This window comes from Equus asinus, chromosome 11 (assembly GCF_041296235.1).
Source record: "Equus asinus isolate D_3611 breed Donkey chromosome 11, EquAss-T2T_v2, whole genome shotgun sequence".
In the NCBI taxonomy this organism is placed as follows: Eukaryota; Metazoa; Chordata; class Mammalia; order Perissodactyla; family Equidae; genus Equus; species Equus asinus.
Genome location: NC_091800.1, coordinates 31,002,939 through 31,023,546, shown reverse-complemented (window position 1 = coordinate 31,023,546; position 20,608 = coordinate 31,002,939). Strand labels below are relative to the sequence as shown.

The following is a 20,608-nucleotide window of genomic DNA, read 5'->3' as shown; positions in this document are numbered from 1 at the left end:
GATGTGGCCTTGGGAGGTAACCAGAGTATAACAAATTAAATGTGGAAATTTCCTAATTTAAAGCAAAAGAAGGCAGTTCAATAAACTTCCATCATCTGATGCTAGTTACCATTTGTTACTACTTTTGACTCTCCTGAATGGTTGGAAATGGTCAGGTGGTATTCCTCAATCAACATGAAGGTTACCACAGATTCTCCTAGTATTTTTTAAACCAGTATTTATTATAGTTTAATTAAAATAAAACTTGTATATACTGTGGACATTTTTGAGATGCACAAAGGAGAAAAAAAATCACCTGTAATTGCACCATCTAGAAATAATCACTGAGTATTTTGACCTATATCCTTACAGATTTTCCTCTAACATATAAATTATGAACACGACACAAACACACAACTGGAATATCTGTATATTAATTTGTAACTGCTTTTATGACTTAGCAACATATTGAGAATCTTCTCTCATGCCATTATATAGTCTTTAAAACATGATTTTTTCCAAGGTTGCTTATGGATATATGATTAATTAACCAATAGCCTATTGTTAGATATTTATGTGTTTCCAAAGTAATCCTGATCACTGAATATTTAGGTAATTGCCTCAAATGGCAATGACCCATCATGCCCCAGGGGAAGGAAAGGCCTCTGGGACAGCAGCTCTAGAAGTTACAGTGGGTTCATTAAGGAACCCGCAACACCCTGCCTGAAGCACTACAATTAATGGACTCTGTCTTGCAACTTCTGCTCCAGAAATGTTTCTCTTCACTTCTTTGCTATTGATGCAGAGTCTAAAATAAAACTTCCCCTCTCTGGTCACTTCTCAGAAGCCTTCACACATTGTCTCCTGGAACTGGGGAGAACAGTTGCTGAGCACTTAGTCCCTCTTTGGTATCAAGGACATTCACCCCAGTGAAAAAGAAGAGTCTCTAAGCCATTTAGATATGGGAGAGCTTACTATGATAGTAATTTTTAAATTGCTATAAACTTCAATTTCCAGAGCTTCTAACTATAAGTATCATATCCTGGCAGGTGGAATTTCTGAGAAAAGGAAGAAAGTAATTACTTCTTTCAATTACTTTTTTCATTAGTTATGTGGCATTTAACTGTGTATGGCTAACTGGATTTCTACAGGATGTCCTCTTGTCCTCACTTTCTGTACTCATACAGTAGACCCAGCATCTTCAGGTCTTTGATTAATGAAGCTCACGGGCAACAGTGTTAGGAGTCAAGGTATAATAACTTTATGTCACCAACTGTGTTTTGATGAACAATGCAATATAAAAGCATAGGAGAACTGGGACAATGATGCTCGTAAACAGTATATCACAGTGCTAAGAAGTTGGTAACAGTGTATGTTTTAATATGGTCTGGTATTGATTTTTTTGGCCAATGTCCCACTTCAACAGTATTATAGTCACACTTTAAGATTTTAGATGGGGAGGTACAGAAGAAAATCAATAGCTACTATCTTTCCACTACCGACCGGCTACATATCTCTAGCTTCTCTGCCACACTCACATTTAAGGAACCTAAAAGATACTTTGTGGAGGGCTGGTCCAGTCATCAGCCTTTCAATGACCTCAGGTATCCACTCTGACCACCTCAAAGATTATAGCTTCAACTCCCAAAGGTTCATGAGAAAGAGTCCATGATCCAGAAAGGATACACACTCATTTGCTCTATATTTTCTATTTTATTAACATATGAAAAAGGAAGTTTTTAAAAAGAAATATTCACCTGTTACTCAAGGAGGCCTGACTGAAAACAAAATCAGGTAGAATTATTGTTTCTGAGCTTTAAAAAATACATGGAAAATGCTTATACTGTTAAGCTGTGCAGGAGAAAAAACATAGAAACCAGTCTTTTGTAGTGTTATAATGAACACAGTTTTATTCTCTTCTTTTGTTATTCTTAAGTCATTAGATTTTCTAAAATGACCAGGTATTATTTTTACATGAAAAACAGATTTTATTTTTAAAATGTTACATGCTGCTGGAAGGCAATGCGCTGATCTACTAAAAGTGTTTTCTATAAGCATCAATAGAATCACAGATGAGGAATAGACAAATTACGTCAATGTTGAAAAGGATAACCCCTTTTCATAATCAGAAATTCCTACTATCATTTACAAACTAAAAGGAAAAATTAGGCTACTAAGAGATTCTTTCCTATGTTTAGGAAAGAAAAAAAGAAAACAAACTTACCCAGATTCTGTCATCTAAACTCCCTTGAAAATATTCTGATTTTTTTCCAGAAGTTGTACAAGCCACACTTAAATTCCAACAACACTGTGTTAATTTTGCTCAAATGCAAGCTGAAAACATATTTTAACATCCTGTCAGAGTGAGATGCTAAGAGTGTCGATAAAATGACGCTAAAATAAATGTAAATTTAGATTGCTGTTACAAGTGGCTGCCTGGCTCTGGGAAGATGTTAGGTTGCTATAGTATTTTCCATAGCAACTTTGCATCTTATTACATAAATATTCCCTCAGTGTCCTTACAGCCTGCTAAGAAAACAGGATTAAATCTACTCCCCTATGTAATGATCCTGTATCAAACCTTATCAGAACGAAATGCCCAGAAAACATAATAAACTGTACTCTAGGTCACGGTGCTCCCGGCAGTGGAGAGGCATCAGAGCCCCGAGGGCTTGGCACCCGTGGTCATGCCATGACCTCTTGCTGCTCACTGGCCAGGTGTCTACACTTTTCCAGGTCAAAGTCTCTGTGGTTCTCCCTCTCTGAAGACTGGCCCTTAACTTCCTCAACTTTTCTCCTCTGCCTGCCAACTGCCCATCAGCCCAAGCCCTTCGCCCAGCTCCAGGGCCTCACGTCACTAGGCAAGGGGCCAGGCTTAACAGACCTGGAGTCTGCTCTGCAAATGCAGCTGGGACCGTGTGCTGGGCTGTCACATAGGAAACCATTCAGAGAACCCACCCAGCTCCAGGCTAGTATGGACCAGGTGTGGACTATCTGAGAACCTCAGCGAGGGCTCAACTGGGTTTTATGGAGGTGCAGCACAGCTGACTGCTTCGAGTGTTGGGGAAAATCCATGGTCTCCCAGACACAATGCAGCTCCAGCAGCACAAATCAATTTTACATGAAACACATGATTATGGAAAACTTGTGCATATAGAGAGAGATGTCAGGCATATGACATTGTCAGGTGCTACATAAAAATAAGATTTTAAGGGGGTTAAGCTGAAACACACTTTGGGCTCCAAATGTAAATTTACAAAACAGATAAACACAGCCTGGACGGGCAGAAGGAGTGCATGCATTACAAAGGAATCCTATGCTACAGGATCAATTTAACACCAGCTGTCTCTTGCATTTAAAAGGTAAGACATTTACCAAAAGAAATGATTTCTATCCTTTTCGGAAGTATGTCCATTATGAAAAGGGAACTGTAACTGTACATAAAAGCAGGGAACTGAAAAATCTATGCCAAGCAAACATTTATTTGAATTCCTTTGGCAAGATTAGCAAGATTTCTAAAAAAGGAAGAAACAGAGAAAAAGCTTTGGCTCCTTATAAATGAAGCTCTATTTCAAGAGTTTAGGAATGAAGCAGGCTACTCAGCCCACCTCAGAGGATTTATTTCATCATCTTGGAGCCACATTAGTTTTAATTAATCACATTTCTTTGTGTGGCACTTGGGTTCCCAGAAGACATTCTGTTGTGGTTGAAAATAAAACGCTTGTTTTTAATCCAGTGGTTGCTGATGGATGTCCACCCTGCTCTGTTTCTCCTTCAGGTGAAACAGAAACATGTGAAAACAGAAGTCTACCAACAGCTTATCCTTTCAAATTTCCTCTCACTGCTGACGCTCCTGCCTTTGGGGTCTGCCGGTGCAGGGAGCTCAGCCCCCGGCATGTGGCCTTGGACTACACCACCTCCCTTTCCATGTCTGAATGCTCTTGTCCCTCTGCAGAGTTGTGAGCCACTCCAGAGCAAACCTGCTTAGATCACATTCAATGTTTCCTAAAAGGAAGTTTCCAGAAGCTTCGAGGTACGCGGCCCCCTTCAGTTGGTCCCATCAGTCGGCTGCACGACCCTGGTCTGGCACTCAACAGCCCCTTCCTTCTGCGCCCAGGCTGGTGCTGGGGGCAGCGCTGAGCCTCTTCTCAGGCTTGTGCCTGACTGTAACCTCCCTGTTGGGCATCCTTTATATCTTTCAAAAACACTCTCATGCAGGAAATAAACTAAATCAGTTTACACAGACAGACGATGGCAGTCTGGGTGTTCAAAGAGATCAAGCAGATAGCCAGAGAGAACCTTCTTAGTAACTTTTTTTAACCTAAAGCTTCCAGCAACATATAAACCTATTCAGACAGACTGAATAGCGCTAATTCCAATGGAACCTAATTACGAGTCCCTCACATTTGACTTGGTTGGCTAAAAGATTTGGAAAATCCTTGTTTGACTTACTGAAATTAAAAAAAAAAAAAATCTGTACCTATGTTGTGGTGAGTTTCCATGGAAAATTCACAACCCAGAAAACACTCTTCATGATTAAAAGTGTGCTTGCTCCTATAAAGGTCTCAGAGTTTAAATGAGGTGTCATTAAAATCCAAGAACATTTGTTTGTGCACTATGGAGTGGTTTAGGGGTTGCCTATGAAGCAAGGGATGTTTTCGTTTTACTCTTCCAAGATGTGTGTTCAATGTATACTCACTAAATATTGGATGAGGTACATACGCTGGATAGTGATGTTCATTTTGGTTATTAAATTTAAATTAATGGCTTTAGAACATATTTGGCATTAGGCACTGTATTTTTATTAATTTAAAATGTTTATTTCTCCCTTTCATAAAGTGTCTCATACCCTTGAGGGCAGGGTAGACCTCATCTAACCCTCTCCATATCCCTTGGGTACACAGCGCCTTGAATGCAAGAAGGTGCTGACAAACGTTTGTTGATAATTAGAATGAGGCTGAGTTTCACTCCTGGGCCACAGTCTATTCAGCACGTGGCACTGAATTCTGTATGCATAAAAGTTCTGAAAATTTTTGGGCAATGAATAGTCTTTGTTTAAACATGCTTCTTAATGCTTGGAATTTAAATTTAATTAGAGCAAATGTTCTTAGGAGTACCATCTTCCTATCAACTTATGGGACAATGGTATCAAAACAGAAAGACCAGGAGAAGGGGAATATGCAACTGAAGACAACAAACTTTTATTGAGCACTTACTTAGTGAAAGCCCAGGGCCAGGTGCTGGAGGATGACTAAGAAACGGAGTTACCAGTTACTGAGTCCTTATTATGTCCTCAACACTGTGAGTACAGTGGGAAGGGCTTGACACGCACTGACTCATTTAACTCTTACAACACTAACACTAATCGGGTTCTGCCACTGGGGGACTTTCGATCTAGGACAGACTTCCTCTTTTCCTCTCTTTCTTCCTTGTGCACTCCTGCCCCACCTCCACTGCCAACCTGGAGGGAAGGAGAAGGAGAGTGATAAAAGGAGAGGGACAGAGGGAGAGGGAAAGAGAGGAGAAGGGACAGATCTGGCTTTAAAAGGCTGGCTTGATTCCAGTAGGGGAGACAGACTATGCAACAATAAATTTGAATTTTTATCAAAAATTATCTTCACAGGCTTTGGAGAAGGATGCCAATCTGCTTGAAAGAATGCTTCGATACATCTGTCTTGATTTTCAAAGTTATTAACAAAACTCATTTTCATTTTTATCAGCATCTTGGTTTTGCTTCAGCAAACCCCATTTCCCCTTTAAGAGTCAAATGATGAGGAGCAGTGAGCTGCCTGCCAGAATTAGCCTGTAGTTACAGCAGTCCTGGGACATGCCAGCCAGACACGCTGTAAATTATTATATGTGGTAAAAAGCAAAGTACCACGAAATTCTCTTCATAACCAGAAAAGCAGTGATATATTGGAAAACTTTGACTTAAAAAATAATCAAACCCAGGGTATCATACAAGGCCTCACATAGTAAACGGTGCCTCTTCTAGAAACCAAACTAAGTCAAGTCTCTCCATTTTCCCCTCAGAAATAAACCTGTACTGGTTAGTTTTTGTTCTAGGAGGGAGATGAAGAACACAGCCAACCCCCGTGGACCAAAGTCAAGCATCCTGCGGGAGGTGCAGCTGGACACCCACAGGCGGGAGGCTCCGTGAAGGATGTTCTCCCTTGGAAATTCCAAGAATTCTTGAGTCAGCTCAGGAGTTCTGAGGCAAAATCTCCCTGTTTTAGCACAAAGGAAAAGGGTAAGTGATGCTTTCAAGGATGGAGACTTTTACCGCTGCTTCGGCATTTGGCAATTCCCAGCAGTGAAGTAGAGTGCTACATTTTGAGAGGCCTGTTTGTGGGTGACGGATGATGCAAATCTGTACCTAAAATGAGTGACATGTCACTAAAGGTGTGTTTCCCTCAGGCCAAGCAGCTGTATCCCTCCTTCAAACAGCAGTTTGCAAGGATCCCTCTGAGGCTTGGTCAAAAGACCAGATGGGAATTCTTGCTGTCAGGCTGTGTCCCCAGATATGCGCGGCCGAAAGAGAAACAACAGTCTCCCTTTTGGCAGGATCTTCAGGGCCCAGCAGAATAAAAAAGGTTAGTTGCTTTCCCTTCCCTCTAATCAGTCCTGGCTTTCCTCATAAGGCACACGCCTCTTCTCTGGCTCATCTCATTTTGACAAGCACGGAAAAGACTTTGAACTCCTCGGGGCCTGGCATTTGAACTCCAGTTCTTTCATCTCTTCCTTCAGCTCTTGGCATAGAGTATGCCCTGTGTTGTGTTCATTAATTCTGCTGACCAAGTAACAAGCCTGGTGGAAGTTTCTAAAAGTTCAGGTCCTGCTTCAGGCTCTTCTCAGATGCCTGGGGAAAAACCAAGAGAGGTCTGGGAAGTGGGCTCTTAGTCAAACTTCCAGAGAGGCCCTTGTGGTCCCTGCCGAGGGGAGAGGTCCTTGGCTTCTCTGGTTTCTTCCGCAGCAGAGATCAGGCACTGATCCAGCAGGTATAAGCTTGCTGCTGTGTCTGTAAAATCTCCTCTGTGAGCCTACTGTTTCGAGTCATAATTCTTGTCCCGTCCCAAGCATGCTATGAAATTATACACATTTCTTACTTGGGAAATTGATGGGTTGTTTAGAAAGAAATGTTACCCAAAAAATAATAAAAGCCACGGGTTCCAATCAGAATTTCTGATTGACTCAATTCTTTTCTTACACACCTACCTTATAAGGATATTAAGGATCCAAGTTTCATGTAAACTTGTCCCTCATCTAGAAACTTCAAAAACGATGGAAGCTTTTTGAGAAAAAGTTGTATTTATTTATTTATGGGAAGATCTCACTGAATTTAAGAAAATCACACTAAAACTCGCTGTTTTCTTTTGACCTGTGAAAGTATGCAGAATAGAAATGCTGGAAGGAAGGAGTTTCCTCAAGGAAGCAAATCTAAACCCAATAATCAAGTGGTCCTGAGAAATCTATCAGCTTAATAAGAGACATACATTGACACATAAATACTAGGTTCATTTTTCAGACAAAGGATATACGGCTTCAAAAAACAGTGGCATGATGCCTTCTTTTATGCTAAGCTTCTAAAAAATTTAAATGAATGGAATTTGAGGATGAAAAGGAAAGTTTCTAAGGCAGTAGTTCTCGAACTTTAGCATGCATCAGAATTTCCTGGAGGGCTGAAATCAGATTGCTGGATCTCACTTTCCACCGCTGCCTCCCCTAGAGTTTCTGATCCCTAGCTCTTGAGTAGGGTCTGAAAATTTACATTTCTTATAAGTTCCTAGGTGATGCTGATGTTGCCAGACTGGGAACCACACTTTTAAGAACCACTGTTCTAAGGAAATTAAACTCCCTTCTGTATATCCTGGATGCAGGAGCTTTTGCTTGCGATCATCATTACACCTCTGGCATTCTCTTCTACAGCCCCAGCGAAACATAGCATTCTGACCACTTTGCAATCCTGATGACCTGACCATTTTGGAATCTTGATTTTGGCTTCTACCAATGAATTAGCAAAGATCCTCTGTTCCTGGTCACCTGAACCTTTGTTAAAAAGCCTGAGACAGGCGAGTGTTTTATTCACTGATACATACGAAGAGACAGATCAAATCTATGCCATTCCTCTAATTTTCTTTTTGGGCCATGGTGGCAATTGTGGTTTTTCCTAGGCCCTTTAGACAACTCTCTTCCCCTTGGACAAGCAGTCTCTCTTGGTGTCTCCTAGGTTTGAGTGAGCACTTTCTTTGCCTGCTTTTACAACACCGAGGGATTTCCATGTAATTCCTGGAGAGAGTTTTAAATCTGCATCTTGGATTAGGGAGAGCAGAGTAAGCAAGGTTCTCTTTATGCTTCTCTCCATTTTACAACTCAAGGAGTGATGCCCCTTTCTTGGCACGAAATGGGCCACTCTTTGATTACAGGTTGGGTAAGCTTTATTGGAAAAAAGTCTATTTCTCCAGCACTTTGGCTCAGAGGCTAAAAAGCTTCTTTAGGGATTAAACAATTCCCATGTAAGAAGTACACTGAATGAAACCAAATTTTATCTCTATTTCAGCATCAGTGGTGGCTGCCATACTCTGGAAAAGGATTTTTATGGTAACAGGCAAATATCCCTGAAAAAAAAGTATAACGGCCCCAGACCTACGTCTAGAGAAACAACTGGAGCAATTTAAATCACCATGTTCCTAAGGAGTTTAAAATTCTATTAATAAAAGCAGAGTCACTCAAAGATGAAAGTTTAGTATAACTCACATAAAAATGAGTTATGTGACCATCTCCTGATACGTATACCCCACCTAAGATTAGGAAGATCATTACGATACCTCGTGGGTACATGGCAGTTACAGCATTACCTGATTCATCGACTCTCAGTTTTTTAGTAGGGCTGTCACAATTCTCATCATCTGACATTTCCATTTCTTCTTCTCGGCGGATGCCCATGAGCTGCTCACTTTGAGCATTCCGGAGCTCCTGAAAGTAGAGGAAACATGAACATCAGAGTCACGGACACATGTCACACACCTTTTCCCCGTGGCTTTTTGGTGTGTTATGATTAGTCACGGGCTCTTCAGCAAATTATTTCATCTCTCAAGTCTCAATTTCCCCATTTGTAAAAAAGGGGATAACAGCATCCACCTAGTAGGGCTGCTGTGAGGGTTACATAGAAATACCTATTACCATGACTGGCATGCAGGAGGGACTCACAGCTAATAATCAGAAACATGAGCAATGACATTTGTAAAAGGTCTGATCTACCACTGACCCACTATGTAACTTCAGGAATGTTTCTTCATCTCTCTTAGCCTCGATTTACTCACGGGAATATTATGATAATAACAGCTTTGAGGATAAAGTAAGTTAATGCATGTAGGATACTCAGCATCATCCTGGACACTTGGATTGCTAAGCTGATAATGTTGACCCCTACTATTCTTCATCCAAAAGTGTCCCTGCATGTGAGTATGTGCCTATGTGTGATCACTCACACACACCCACCCACACCCCACCCTCCCCCCCCCCCCCACACCATTCAGATATCCAAATGGAAATTCAAAAGATGGTAGAGGACAAAATAAAAACAGATGCCTTCTCTTTTGGCGTTTCACATTATCATTAGGGTTTATTGTTTTTGTTGTGATGATTATTTTAGCGTCAGTTTAAGATCTTAGAGTAATATATTACTTTCTCCACTTACTAGAGGGGTGACTACAGTCAAGGCATTTAATTTCTTTGAGCCTTTGTCTACTCACACATAAATGAGAAAGAGTAGTAATACAAGGCTGTTGAATACGAGAGTGTATGTAAAAAAACTCATTGTAAAAAGTAAAGAATTACACAATAAGTTTTTTACTACCATGCCTAAAATTCAGGACACTGTAGTTGTTTATATTAAATAATTATGTTATTATTTTTATCAAGCTGTATATATTTGTGAATCCTTATCCATTCTGTTCTTTTACATGTACTATCCTCCAAAAAAAAAAAAATGGGGAAAGAGCTGCAGTTTTTTTCCCCCATTTACACTGAAGTCTCTAAATAAAAGCTGAATACTTAATTTCACTTTATAATAAATAAACCTATGAGTAACAATAACACTAAGTTATAACACCTAATGTATTAATGGCATAACTTTAAACATAGTTCTAGTGCCCAGCTGATGGATGTGCACATATTATCCTGTGTTATAGGTTCTCTCAATTCTCTTCTCTCCTTAGCTCACAGATTTTAACTGTAGCATGATGGAATGGAAATTATTGATTATTGCTAACAGTATTTGCATGGTCAACTCTGAACCCTGGGAATCACTATTGCAAGGACAGGGAAACGGAGAGACAGAGAGGCAAGGTCCGTGGGACAGGCACGCCCATCACAGGGCAGTCCTGAGAGGCCACAGGATGACGGGCAATGCCTCCGTACTTGACCCTTCCACCCAGTAGAAAGAGGTGCCAATTCCACTTGAAACAACACCATCAGGTATGGAGGCGGGTGTCATAGGTGATTAGTGGGGCAGTTTTTAGGTTGCAGACAGCTAATTTTTCTACTGACAAAGAGCCCAGTTCCCAAAGAGGTGGCTTGAAAATGCTTGAAATGAGGAAAAGTCAGGTGGAAAGAATAAATGAGGCCGAAAGAGCCTGTTGTATAGTCCCCACAATTAATGGCAAACTGTCATACTGTAGCTGTTCTTGTGAGGAAGGGTGTCAGAAAGGAAAAAATTGGAGGGGAATAAAAAAAAAAGCTGAGGGTGTTTCCACAGGGTGCCTCTGGTTCAGCGGTAAATCACTAGTACACTCTAATAAATCTGTAAAGGTGTTGCAGATAATTAACAGGTGCTGTACATGGGAACGTGGAAAAATCAAACCAATTATCAAGCTTATATGCAACTGAGAAATCATCCACAATGTTAAATTACCAACTGGTATTTAATCAATTAAGCAACACGGAGGAGAGAAAATCAAAGGTAATTTAGAATTCTATTTCCTAGTTTATTAAAAGAGGTGGTGGGAATCACAGGGAGGCACAAAGACCCTTCACAGGAGCACCTTTCAGGACTGCATCCATTTCTACCTCCCTGTACGGGCACAGCAAAGCAAGCAGGCTTCCTTGGAACAAAGCTGGAAGCCTTTGTGTGTTCTGCTCAGCAAGAGAGAGGAGGACAGCCCGAGTCCGGGGAGGCAGGGCTTGGGGAAGGGGATCAGACATGCACTGAAGAATGACGGAGATCAATAACTGATACTTGCTGACACTCACATACTAATGCCAGCCTTTTTCTGCCCAGGTTTATTCGGCCTCAAGCCACTGCCTTTCTCAACATTTCTTTTAATCATGTTTGGTTTTTACATGAAGGAAAACGAAATATAAACAATTCATAGATAGGTCATCCCCAAATCTGAATCATAGTTTATGGATTCCAATTTGTATATTTCACCATAATCGAGGACTCTTTCCTTCTGAAAATCAACCTTGACTTGGCTCTCAATTCAGGGCCTGGGAGAGCATGAGGTAAATACCCTTCGTTTTTCTGGCCTCTGAAAAATTAAAGAGAAATCCCACCTCCTCCTTATTCATAACCCTGAACAGAGGAACAGAACTGCAACCGTCACCAACCACCTTCTTAGGCATTTGTGAACAAAATAAAATATGTCTTCTTAACAATAAATTGCACTAGCATTTTAAGTGTCACATTATTGTCAAGTCATTCAGTATTCTCCATAATAACAGTGATAATAAAGAATTCATTTGGTATTCATGTGGATGTTACATCTAGGGCCATTGGTATTCAACTGTAATTTAGCATTAGTTAATGGGCACTTAAAATGCTACCCAAATGATTGATATCACAGTACTTTGTGGTTCCTCAGACTCCACATAAAACACTTATTTTACAAGTGTGAGCCAAAATCATTAAATAAATAAACCTTACCTTCTATAAGTTTGGGATTTTGAAAGGGGAGTATCATTTACAGAACTTTAATATTAACATGCTAGAGATGGAGAGGCATCCAAATGAAAACATTCTCTCATTACAAAAAAAAAAAAAAGAAGAAGCAAACGAAGACAGTATACTTACTTTTAAATTACAGGTTCAAAGCGTACACTACACTGTGGGTTAAAAATAACGGCTGGACGACCAATGACTAATGACCCGTTCTGGGCCTAGGTGGCCAGAAAGGTCAAGTTCTGGACTCTTTCCTTGGGGTAGATACTCACACTTCACACATACATTGATGCAGAAGGGTGCACTTGGCTAGCCTGCACATTCACTCCCCGGAGGAAATTTGCTCTGGGGAGACGTGTGATAGAACCCACCGGTGAGCACTGGGGACCAAGACACCACTTATGATGAGAACACATGGATGAAAGGCATACTTGCCATTTCTAGCCCAAAGAGCAAACCTTCATCAGCACCGAACACTGAAAAAACCCCATATTTATTTAAAAGCTAGTTTTCTATTTTATGTAACACTTTTCTTCAAAATAGACAAAGTGCCTTGGTTTACTTCTGAGCTCTTTACTGTGAATGGGAGAGATTCTTTTCCCCCTTTGCAGGGGAGAAAAGCACTCCATCCTTAAGCATTAAGTCAGGTGCTTTTCCGGATAAGGAACAAATCTGAGCTGGATTTGGAGCTGACAATGAGACAGGACAATGGCAGGATGACTGCCCACTGTAACAAAAACCATAACGACTGCAGCCACACTGTGCTCTGCCAATCCAGCTGTGTGGTGGTTAAAAAGTAATAATAAAATCACCAACCTCAGAATGCTTTCGCCAAATGTCTATGTTCTTGCGCTGAGCTTTCGAGAAATGGTCCCAAGCTTTTTGTCTGGTAGAAGCGTTGAAAACGGCCACAATCTGCTCAACTTTGGTGAACAAGGAAGTCAAACAAGACAAGTAATTTATGTTGTGATCACTATAGGGAAGCAAAGCAAAGACACTAGGAGTCTATGGATGATGTCACAGTAGAAATAACATCATCAATATCCATCCAATTTGTGCCTTTTTGTACTTACATTTTAGCAAGGTTGGGGATGTCTCCCTTCAAGTCTGTCTTCATAACTTTAGGTTAAAACAAATTCTAAATATGACTAGGGAAAGTTCATGGGCATCTGCTTCCAAGCATTCTTCAGCTCTTGTTTAAAAATGTGACTTAGTGTATCTATATACCTAGGTCTATAGATACATAGGCACTGGTGTAGGCATACAGATATAGATATATAGATAAAGTAATGCCTGGGCTGGGGGCTTAGAAGTGAAGCCAGGGTGGAATGGCTTCATGAGGAAGAGCCAAACGTATATCTTTTTCTCTTTTGTTTTCCACCTCAAGGACTCAATTGTAGCCCTCTGAAGACATGACCGTGTCCAAGTTCCAAGTTGGGGCAATAAGTGGTTGTGTTATATTGCCCCTCATCTCAAGGGACATTTTTACTCCTTGGTTCCTTTTTCTCCCACTGTAGCACCCACTGCAGCCAGCCCTCCAGCCTTCTGTCAGAGAACAGGAGCCATTGCTTCCACTTCAAGACAGACCAAGGCTCACCCCAACCAGGAGCACTGGCATGCAGATCTTATTTCAACACCATTTGGTGCCCTCCATAGTTCATCACGACCACATACCATTCTCTGTTACTCCATTTTCCCTTTCACAAGTCTCCCCTTCCTCTGGTGCCCAAACCCCTTGAAGTTCTAACTCTATCACTTTGACTTCATTTAGCACTTCTGTGGCTTCCAGGCATGGTGCTATTGGAATGATAACATTGAGGGGTTGTGAACAAAGCTATATAGAGAAAGGATGGGATGTTAGGAGTGGGGCCACCAACTGCAGATTCAATCTTGCTTAAACAGTTATTGATCCAGTAAACATGGGATTAAGGAAATTATAGCACTGAATTAACATACGATTAAACCTGAACTTCTAAATATTTAGTTAAGAAGGCATAGTTAAAATTAAGTGATTCCCAAGGCTCTATTATAAAAAAGGACATCAAAGCTCTTTCAAATCTTCCAGGTGTCCAAAGAATGTCAAAGAGTAATAGAATAATCCCCACAGAAGAACAACACCTGGTGCCACAATTTAAAAAATTAGCCTACAAAATAAACAAGTGCATGATGGAGCATAAGAAAGCAGATTCCGTTCACTTAGGACAGTGTAAACACCTTACGATGCTAATAAGCAACTACTTCCCAATCTATGGATAATTTTCACAGGGGCTTTTATGTTTACTGTTTTCCACCTTAAGAGAATCCCAACTCCAACTCTCTGTATTTATCAAACCTTATCATCATGTCACATGACGACATGATTGCACTCAATTTTAACAGGATTTGCCATCAGCTTAGCTCCCACTCTCCTTCCCTCCCCGACCTCACCTGGAGGAAGCAACACTGCCAGACTAGCCATGCTGAGCTGCTCTAAGGGCCAACTTTCCCCTGACTACCAGCCCCGGGCTCTGCTCCGAGGCGCTGCAGCAGGGCTGGTGGAGGAGGACTGGTTCAGCCCCACTGCCTGGGCTTCCTGTTGTTTTGTCTGCATGCAGGCTGGGTCACTGGGGACTTCAAGCTGCCTTTTGTCCTGGCAGTCAGCCCAAAATGCAGTAGTGGAATCCACTGTCAGATCAGATTATCTGGCAGGGGTGGTGATCATGGGACTGTTAAAGAGGAACGGGCCCCATTGCTTTTTATAGCAGTGCTCTTTGATTGGCATCATTTAGAAGAGTAAGAACTCTGATGTTCTGACACCAGGCCTGAGTGGAAGGGACAGCAAGTGTTGAAGCTGAGTATTTGGGTGGTGATAGTCAAAATTCTGCCATCAATCAGGGAAGGCTGTTAATAAAGGGGATACACTAACGAGAAAATTATGTGTTCATACATGGGTGCGTGGAGTGGGGGTAAGGTAAGAGAGACCAGTAAAGCACATGGAGGAGTACAGAAGAGAAAGCACTTAGAAGACACAATGGGCAAATACTGCACAGGTTCACGGGTAAAAACATATCCTCCAATATCTACTCAAGCTATGTACTATTGAAGATACTCCCTGTTGAGGCTAAGTGCCTCAGGTATTTAGAACATGCTATAACCATATCCCTGGGCGTAAGTTCAATTCATTCATTCATTCGTTCATTCAGCAAACATCTGAGATTGTACTAGTTACCAGGCACTTGACTGATTGCTATGGATGGATGAATGAATGAATAAATAAATATATACATATAAAACATAGTCCTTGCCCTTACCAGGTCTTAAATGATGAATCAATGCTTGTTCAGCAGAGAAGGCAGGGGCAGCCCATTCAAAGGCTAGCATGGAGCTGTGAAAGGACTTTGTGTGAAAGGTGCTGGAGGGGATGGGGCTAAGGCTGGGTGAGAATGAATCAGGAAGGACCGTGTATGCTGAGCCAGATTGTGAACTTTATATTGTAGGCCAGAGGAGGCATAACCAAGTAGGATTTGTTTGGAAGAAATGATGAAGGCTTGAATCAAGGCAGAGCAGTGGAGTGGAGGGAGGAGCAAGGAGTCATTTGACAGGGCGAGTAGATAGACACCATGGCTGACTTGCTGTGAGGGACGAGACGGGGGAGACCAGGATGACTTGAGCTTGAGAAGTACCTCAGAGACCAAGAGGACAAGTACAAGTGGAGGTCTGAGAAAGAGGGCAAGGAATTTACTTTCAGACATGCTGAATTTGAGATGCCTGAAGGTCATCCAGATGGAGCTGAAATACAGAGTTGGGGTACAGAAAGAAGTCAGAATTCAAAGAGATATGTCTTAAATTTTCTGGGCCACTCTCGATTTCATATAATTGTATCCTTTACAATAGAGTAATTAATTAAAAGCAAAACTAATTGTGATTAATTTTACACTTCCTTTCTTAAGAAGTTTTATACTTTCCCCCCACATATTAACAACAACAACAACAAACCAAAAACCAAAAACTGCATAACTCAGCTTAGGTTTAAAAAATACTCTCACAGTATTTCCATGGCTCAGTTTCCTTCTCTCATTTCTGTACAGACGGCCCCTGAACTGGCCATTTGTCTTGCAAATGAAAGTTCTTGAGCACACAAAAGGACTCAGAAAGAGTGCTGGATCAGCACGAAGAATTCATCATCATTAGGGAAAAACCACCTCAAAGAGTATGCCCTAATGAAGGTGATTCAAAGACAGCATATTTTTTAAATCATAAGTCAGGATGACGGCTGGCACTGATGTCACAGAAAAGGCCCCACACTCTCCATCATCTCCTGTAGGGAGCACCAAACAGCAAGTCCAGGAATTCGACTACCATTCCCTGCTTCTCCGGTGTAATTCACACCACTTGCTCTATGGACAATAAAACTACAAGTAGTTACTAAACTATTCAGAGAAGAGATAAATAGTAAACATTTGTTCAAAAAAGCAGCTTATCAAAGTTGCGTGGAGGCAGAACAAATTCAGATCAACCACCACCCTCCCCCCGCAACCAGTGCCTTCACCGCCGCTAGCAGTCTACAGAGTGGTGGCTCGAAGGCCCCGCAAGAGCCTCTATCAGTCAGTACACTTAAACATTTTGGAAGTATCATCAACAGAAAGAGCTCTCAATCAGAAAACTTTAGGTTTACCCTTCATATCTTGCAAATCTTTCCCCTCAATTCTATATTTTAAGTGTTTTGCCTAAATTAGTTTCTTTGAGGATCATGAAAAAGTCAAAAGTGACTGATTTCTCAAACGTACGCTTGAACGTTAGTCTTAGATGTCACAATAGAGTCCCCAGTACATATCTAGCAGGCACAAATGAACAGAGGGAAGGAGAACTCGAGCTTTGATGAAATTGCTAATCACTCTTGGCAGCTGCTGACCTCTTGTTAAATGATAGACTGAGGCATATTAAAAATCTGAAGAGGTTATTTGAGCAAAAGTTGATTTGAATCAGGCAGTGCTAAACCGGAAGTGTTTAAGAGCGCTCCACTGACAAGAGCTGGGGAGAAACTTTGGCAGAAAAAAGGCGGAAGCAAAGCAAGGAGATTATTCAGTGGCCAGGGCTAAAAGCCTAGTCGGCGCTTGTGATTGGTTGGCCTTAGGTTTTGATTTCAGATCCTTGAGACATTTACAGGCTTTGATTTTGGTTTGCTTAACACCGGCCACCGAGGCATGAGAGCCACCTCAGTCTACTGGCCTCCTAGTTTAATTAGTTTAACGCTCTTGTAGTAACTGTTCATTACCTCATACGTGCATATGTGAGGAGACACACGCACTTAACATACACACATATGCATATATTCTTCAGAATTTCAAAAACATTCATAAGACTGAGTAATCTAACAACATTTTTTTTGTACTTTCCTCCACCTCAAAATGTTTGGACATCTGCTGAGTTCAGACCATATTTCTTACTTGAGAGAGAACTTTATATATTATCTTGGCAAGCACTTGTCTTCAGTCTTTCCAGGGAAGGAAAGCTCAGAACAGGGCATCCATTTATCCTGGAATAGAGCACATTTAAACAAGGAGCAGGGCACCAAGCACAAAACCTCTGATTTCTGGGCCGCACAAGGCTCCTGAATTCTGAGTTCTGGGCAGAAACGCATTGGAAGCAGAGAAGCACAAAGGTCAGGCTCCTCCCAAGGACACAAACGCAGCCCTTTCTCCCTCACGTCCTCCTGACGACATCTGTCTCATAGTCCCTGCACCTCCTGCATCTTTTGTTCCAGCTAAACAGCTGTGAAAGAGCCTTAAATCCGCTCAGTGTCCCAAATAGCTGTAGAAACTGATTGAATCCTTACAGGCAGTAGGCCTGTCGAAACAGAGCACCCTCAAACAAATCTTCCAAGCTTAACTTTTGTTTTTAATGTTATCTGGGCTCCTGTAGGGTTCCGAGGAAATTTTCTTTTCCCTTAAAGGATGACATTTTCCCAAATCCTCTATGAATAGCTCATAAGAGATCGTCAAAGGCAAATAAGAGATGAAACAGTTGACTTCTCCCACCCTAGCTGTGATTGTTGTTTTTAAATACTAAAAGCTAGGGTGGAATTGATGAGCCTTGGCCTGGATTGAAGAATTGCAACGGAGGGAATGTAGTAAGTGATCTGGGCTCTCAGGACACCAGAGGAGCAAGACAAAGCCAGAGGGAGGAGCAATTAGTGCCTGACAGACAGGGGAAGCTGCTATAAGAGATTCCCTGAGAGAGTCTTGCGCACTCACTCGGGTGCTGGGTCTCGAGCACAGAGGAGCCTGCCAGTGAGTCTGGCGGGAAGCCCAGGAAACAGAGAATTAACACGGTCAAACCCACATATTAGGGAAGCACAGACTAGAATTTCAAGTTGAGGAGAAAAAAGGGCATTCTAGGGTTTTGTCTTGAGATGAGTAAAAAGAGCATTGCATGACATTGTGAATCCATTACAGTTAAACCTGAGGCCAGAACACCAAGGGCAGGTGCTTCTGAAATTCTGACTGGATGAAGCCAGAGATTCGGTTCTTCGGGGGGAATGGGATGAGGAAAGAAAGAAAGAAAGAGAAACATGCTGATCAAATTATAAAGAAAGAAATAGGGTATTTTAGCAAATTTCAAGCAAGCAGGAAATGGTGACATTGTTCAAATAAATGGAAAGACATTAGGCCGACAGTGACTTTTTAGGCTTGGTATAAATTCAAATAGCATTTCATGGAACTGTGGATGCTCTTATTAATGCATATATTCCAGTATTTTGGAAAGTAAAACAAAAATCTGAGAATATTATAATTTTAATGTAATATATAGCATTTATTAGGCTTTTAAAATCCAATAAATCCCCCTGCCTAGACTATCCCTATTGACTAACTAAAATAATATACATTTATAAGAAAAAAGGAACACAATGAAAAGTAAAAGTTTACCTTCCCATCCCAACTTCCCCCACCCAGTTTCTCTATTTAAAGGTAACCACTGTCAACAGATTCTAGCACATCCATCCAGAGAAAAAATTATGCATATAGTACACGCTATTTTCCTTTTGTATATATTTTTTGTATATTTGTATATTTTTCCTTCTGTATATTTTCCAATGTGTAACTTTTTTTAACTTACACAAAAGTGTTACTATTATATACACTGTGCTGTACATTGCTTTTTTTCACTCAACATATCTTGGAAATCTATTCACATGTATATTATTAGTAAGGCTTCAGTGAACATCCTCAGACATATTTCCTGACATTCTTATATAAACATCTTTATAAGAAATTCTTAGCAGTGGAAAGGATAGATAAGAATATCTGAGTTCTTATTTTTTGAGAGTTATTGCCAAATTATACTCCAATTTTATGCTTGCTAAGTGTTTTCCAGATTGTTTCCCTATCCCTTGTCAACGGTTGGTAATCAAACATCTAATTTTTGCCATGCCTGATGGATAAGAAAAGGCATGAATGCATGATAACCAGTTCTCTGCACCAGAGCTATCTACATTTGCAGTTTCCATTATGCATCATAGAAACAGGTCCACGGATTCACCAAACCTGCCCTTTTATCAGTAGCTGATTTGTTGCTAAGAGTGATCATCCCACAGGAAGGGGAGAGACCTGGTTTCTGGGCATGTCATCTCCTTTATGACCCTCACAATGCTGACCCTGCTTTCCTCTGGGTCGCCACTAACTCTACTAATGGTGCCATGAAAATCACATAACAGTAGTTGGCTATTTCTAATCACATAGACTTACTGGGCCAGGCACTATGCTTCATGATTTAAAATAGAGGTTTTCAAAGACTCTTTTAATATACATTGGTTGCCAGTTTTATTGAGATATAATTGACATATAACATTGCATGAGGTTAAGGTATATAACATAATGATTGGATATATATTTGCAAAATGATTACCACAATAAGTTTAGTTAACACATCTATCACTTCACAGTTACAATTTTTTTTATTGTTATGAGAACTTTTAAGATCGATTATCTTAGCAACTTTCAAAAACACAATATAGTATTGTTAACTATAGTCACCATGCTGTACATTACATCCCCAGGGCTTATTTATCTTTAACTGGAAGTTTGTACCTTTTCACCCCCTTTCACCCATTTCCGCCACCTGCACCCTCTGCCTCTGGCAACCACCAACCCAGAAGATTGCGTTTTAACAAGCTTTCCAGGTGATTCCGACACGTGTTAAAGTTTGAGAACCTACGATTTAAAACATTATCTCATTTAAATTTACCAACAACCCTCTGAGGCGGGTGCTATCATTATACCCATTTCACTGATGAAGAAACTGATTCCCAGAGAAGTATAATTACTTGTCCAAGGTCATCTACTTAGCAAGTGGTGAAGCTGGGAATAGAAATTGCGTCTGCCCAACGTCAATCATGTATTTATACCCATTTGTATATGTATTTATACTATGGGCCAAAGTCTCAGGAGTACTGTGGAGTGTAATGTGCCAGATACTGTACTGGGTAGTGGGGATAAAAAGATCCAAAGACGCTGCTGGTCCTCACAGCCCTGGGGCAACTGAATCACAGTATCAGAACCGCTGGAAGGGAACCTGCAGAGTGCCAAAGGAGGCAGGAAAGGCAGAAATGATCTTGTAGGTAGAATTTTCTAACACAAAGAAGCCAACTATTTGAGGTTGTGATGGAGCAGGAAGCTGCACTGACTCTTCTCCAAAAGTGTACTGAGGAATCTG

General features: G+C 41.0%; 1 protein-coding gene across 13 annotated transcripts in view; it reads right to left on the bottom strand.

The window, feature by feature from the left end:
- Positions 1-20,608, bottom strand: part of ENOX1 (ecto-NOX disulfide-thiol exchanger 1) — a 533,277-nt gene that overhangs the window by 100,469 nt on the left and 412,200 nt on the right. For all 13 annotated transcript variants that reach the window (XM_070480830.1, XM_070480828.1, XM_070480825.1 and 10 more), the window contains 2 exons: positions 12,734-12,840; positions 8,835-8,952 (listed from right to left, as the gene is read on the bottom strand). In XM_070480830.1, coding sequence (XP_070336931.1) covers positions 8,835-8,952; positions 12,734-12,840 — 225 coding nt within the window. The remainder of the gene's footprint in view (positions 1-8,834; positions 8,953-12,733; positions 12,841-20,608) is intronic.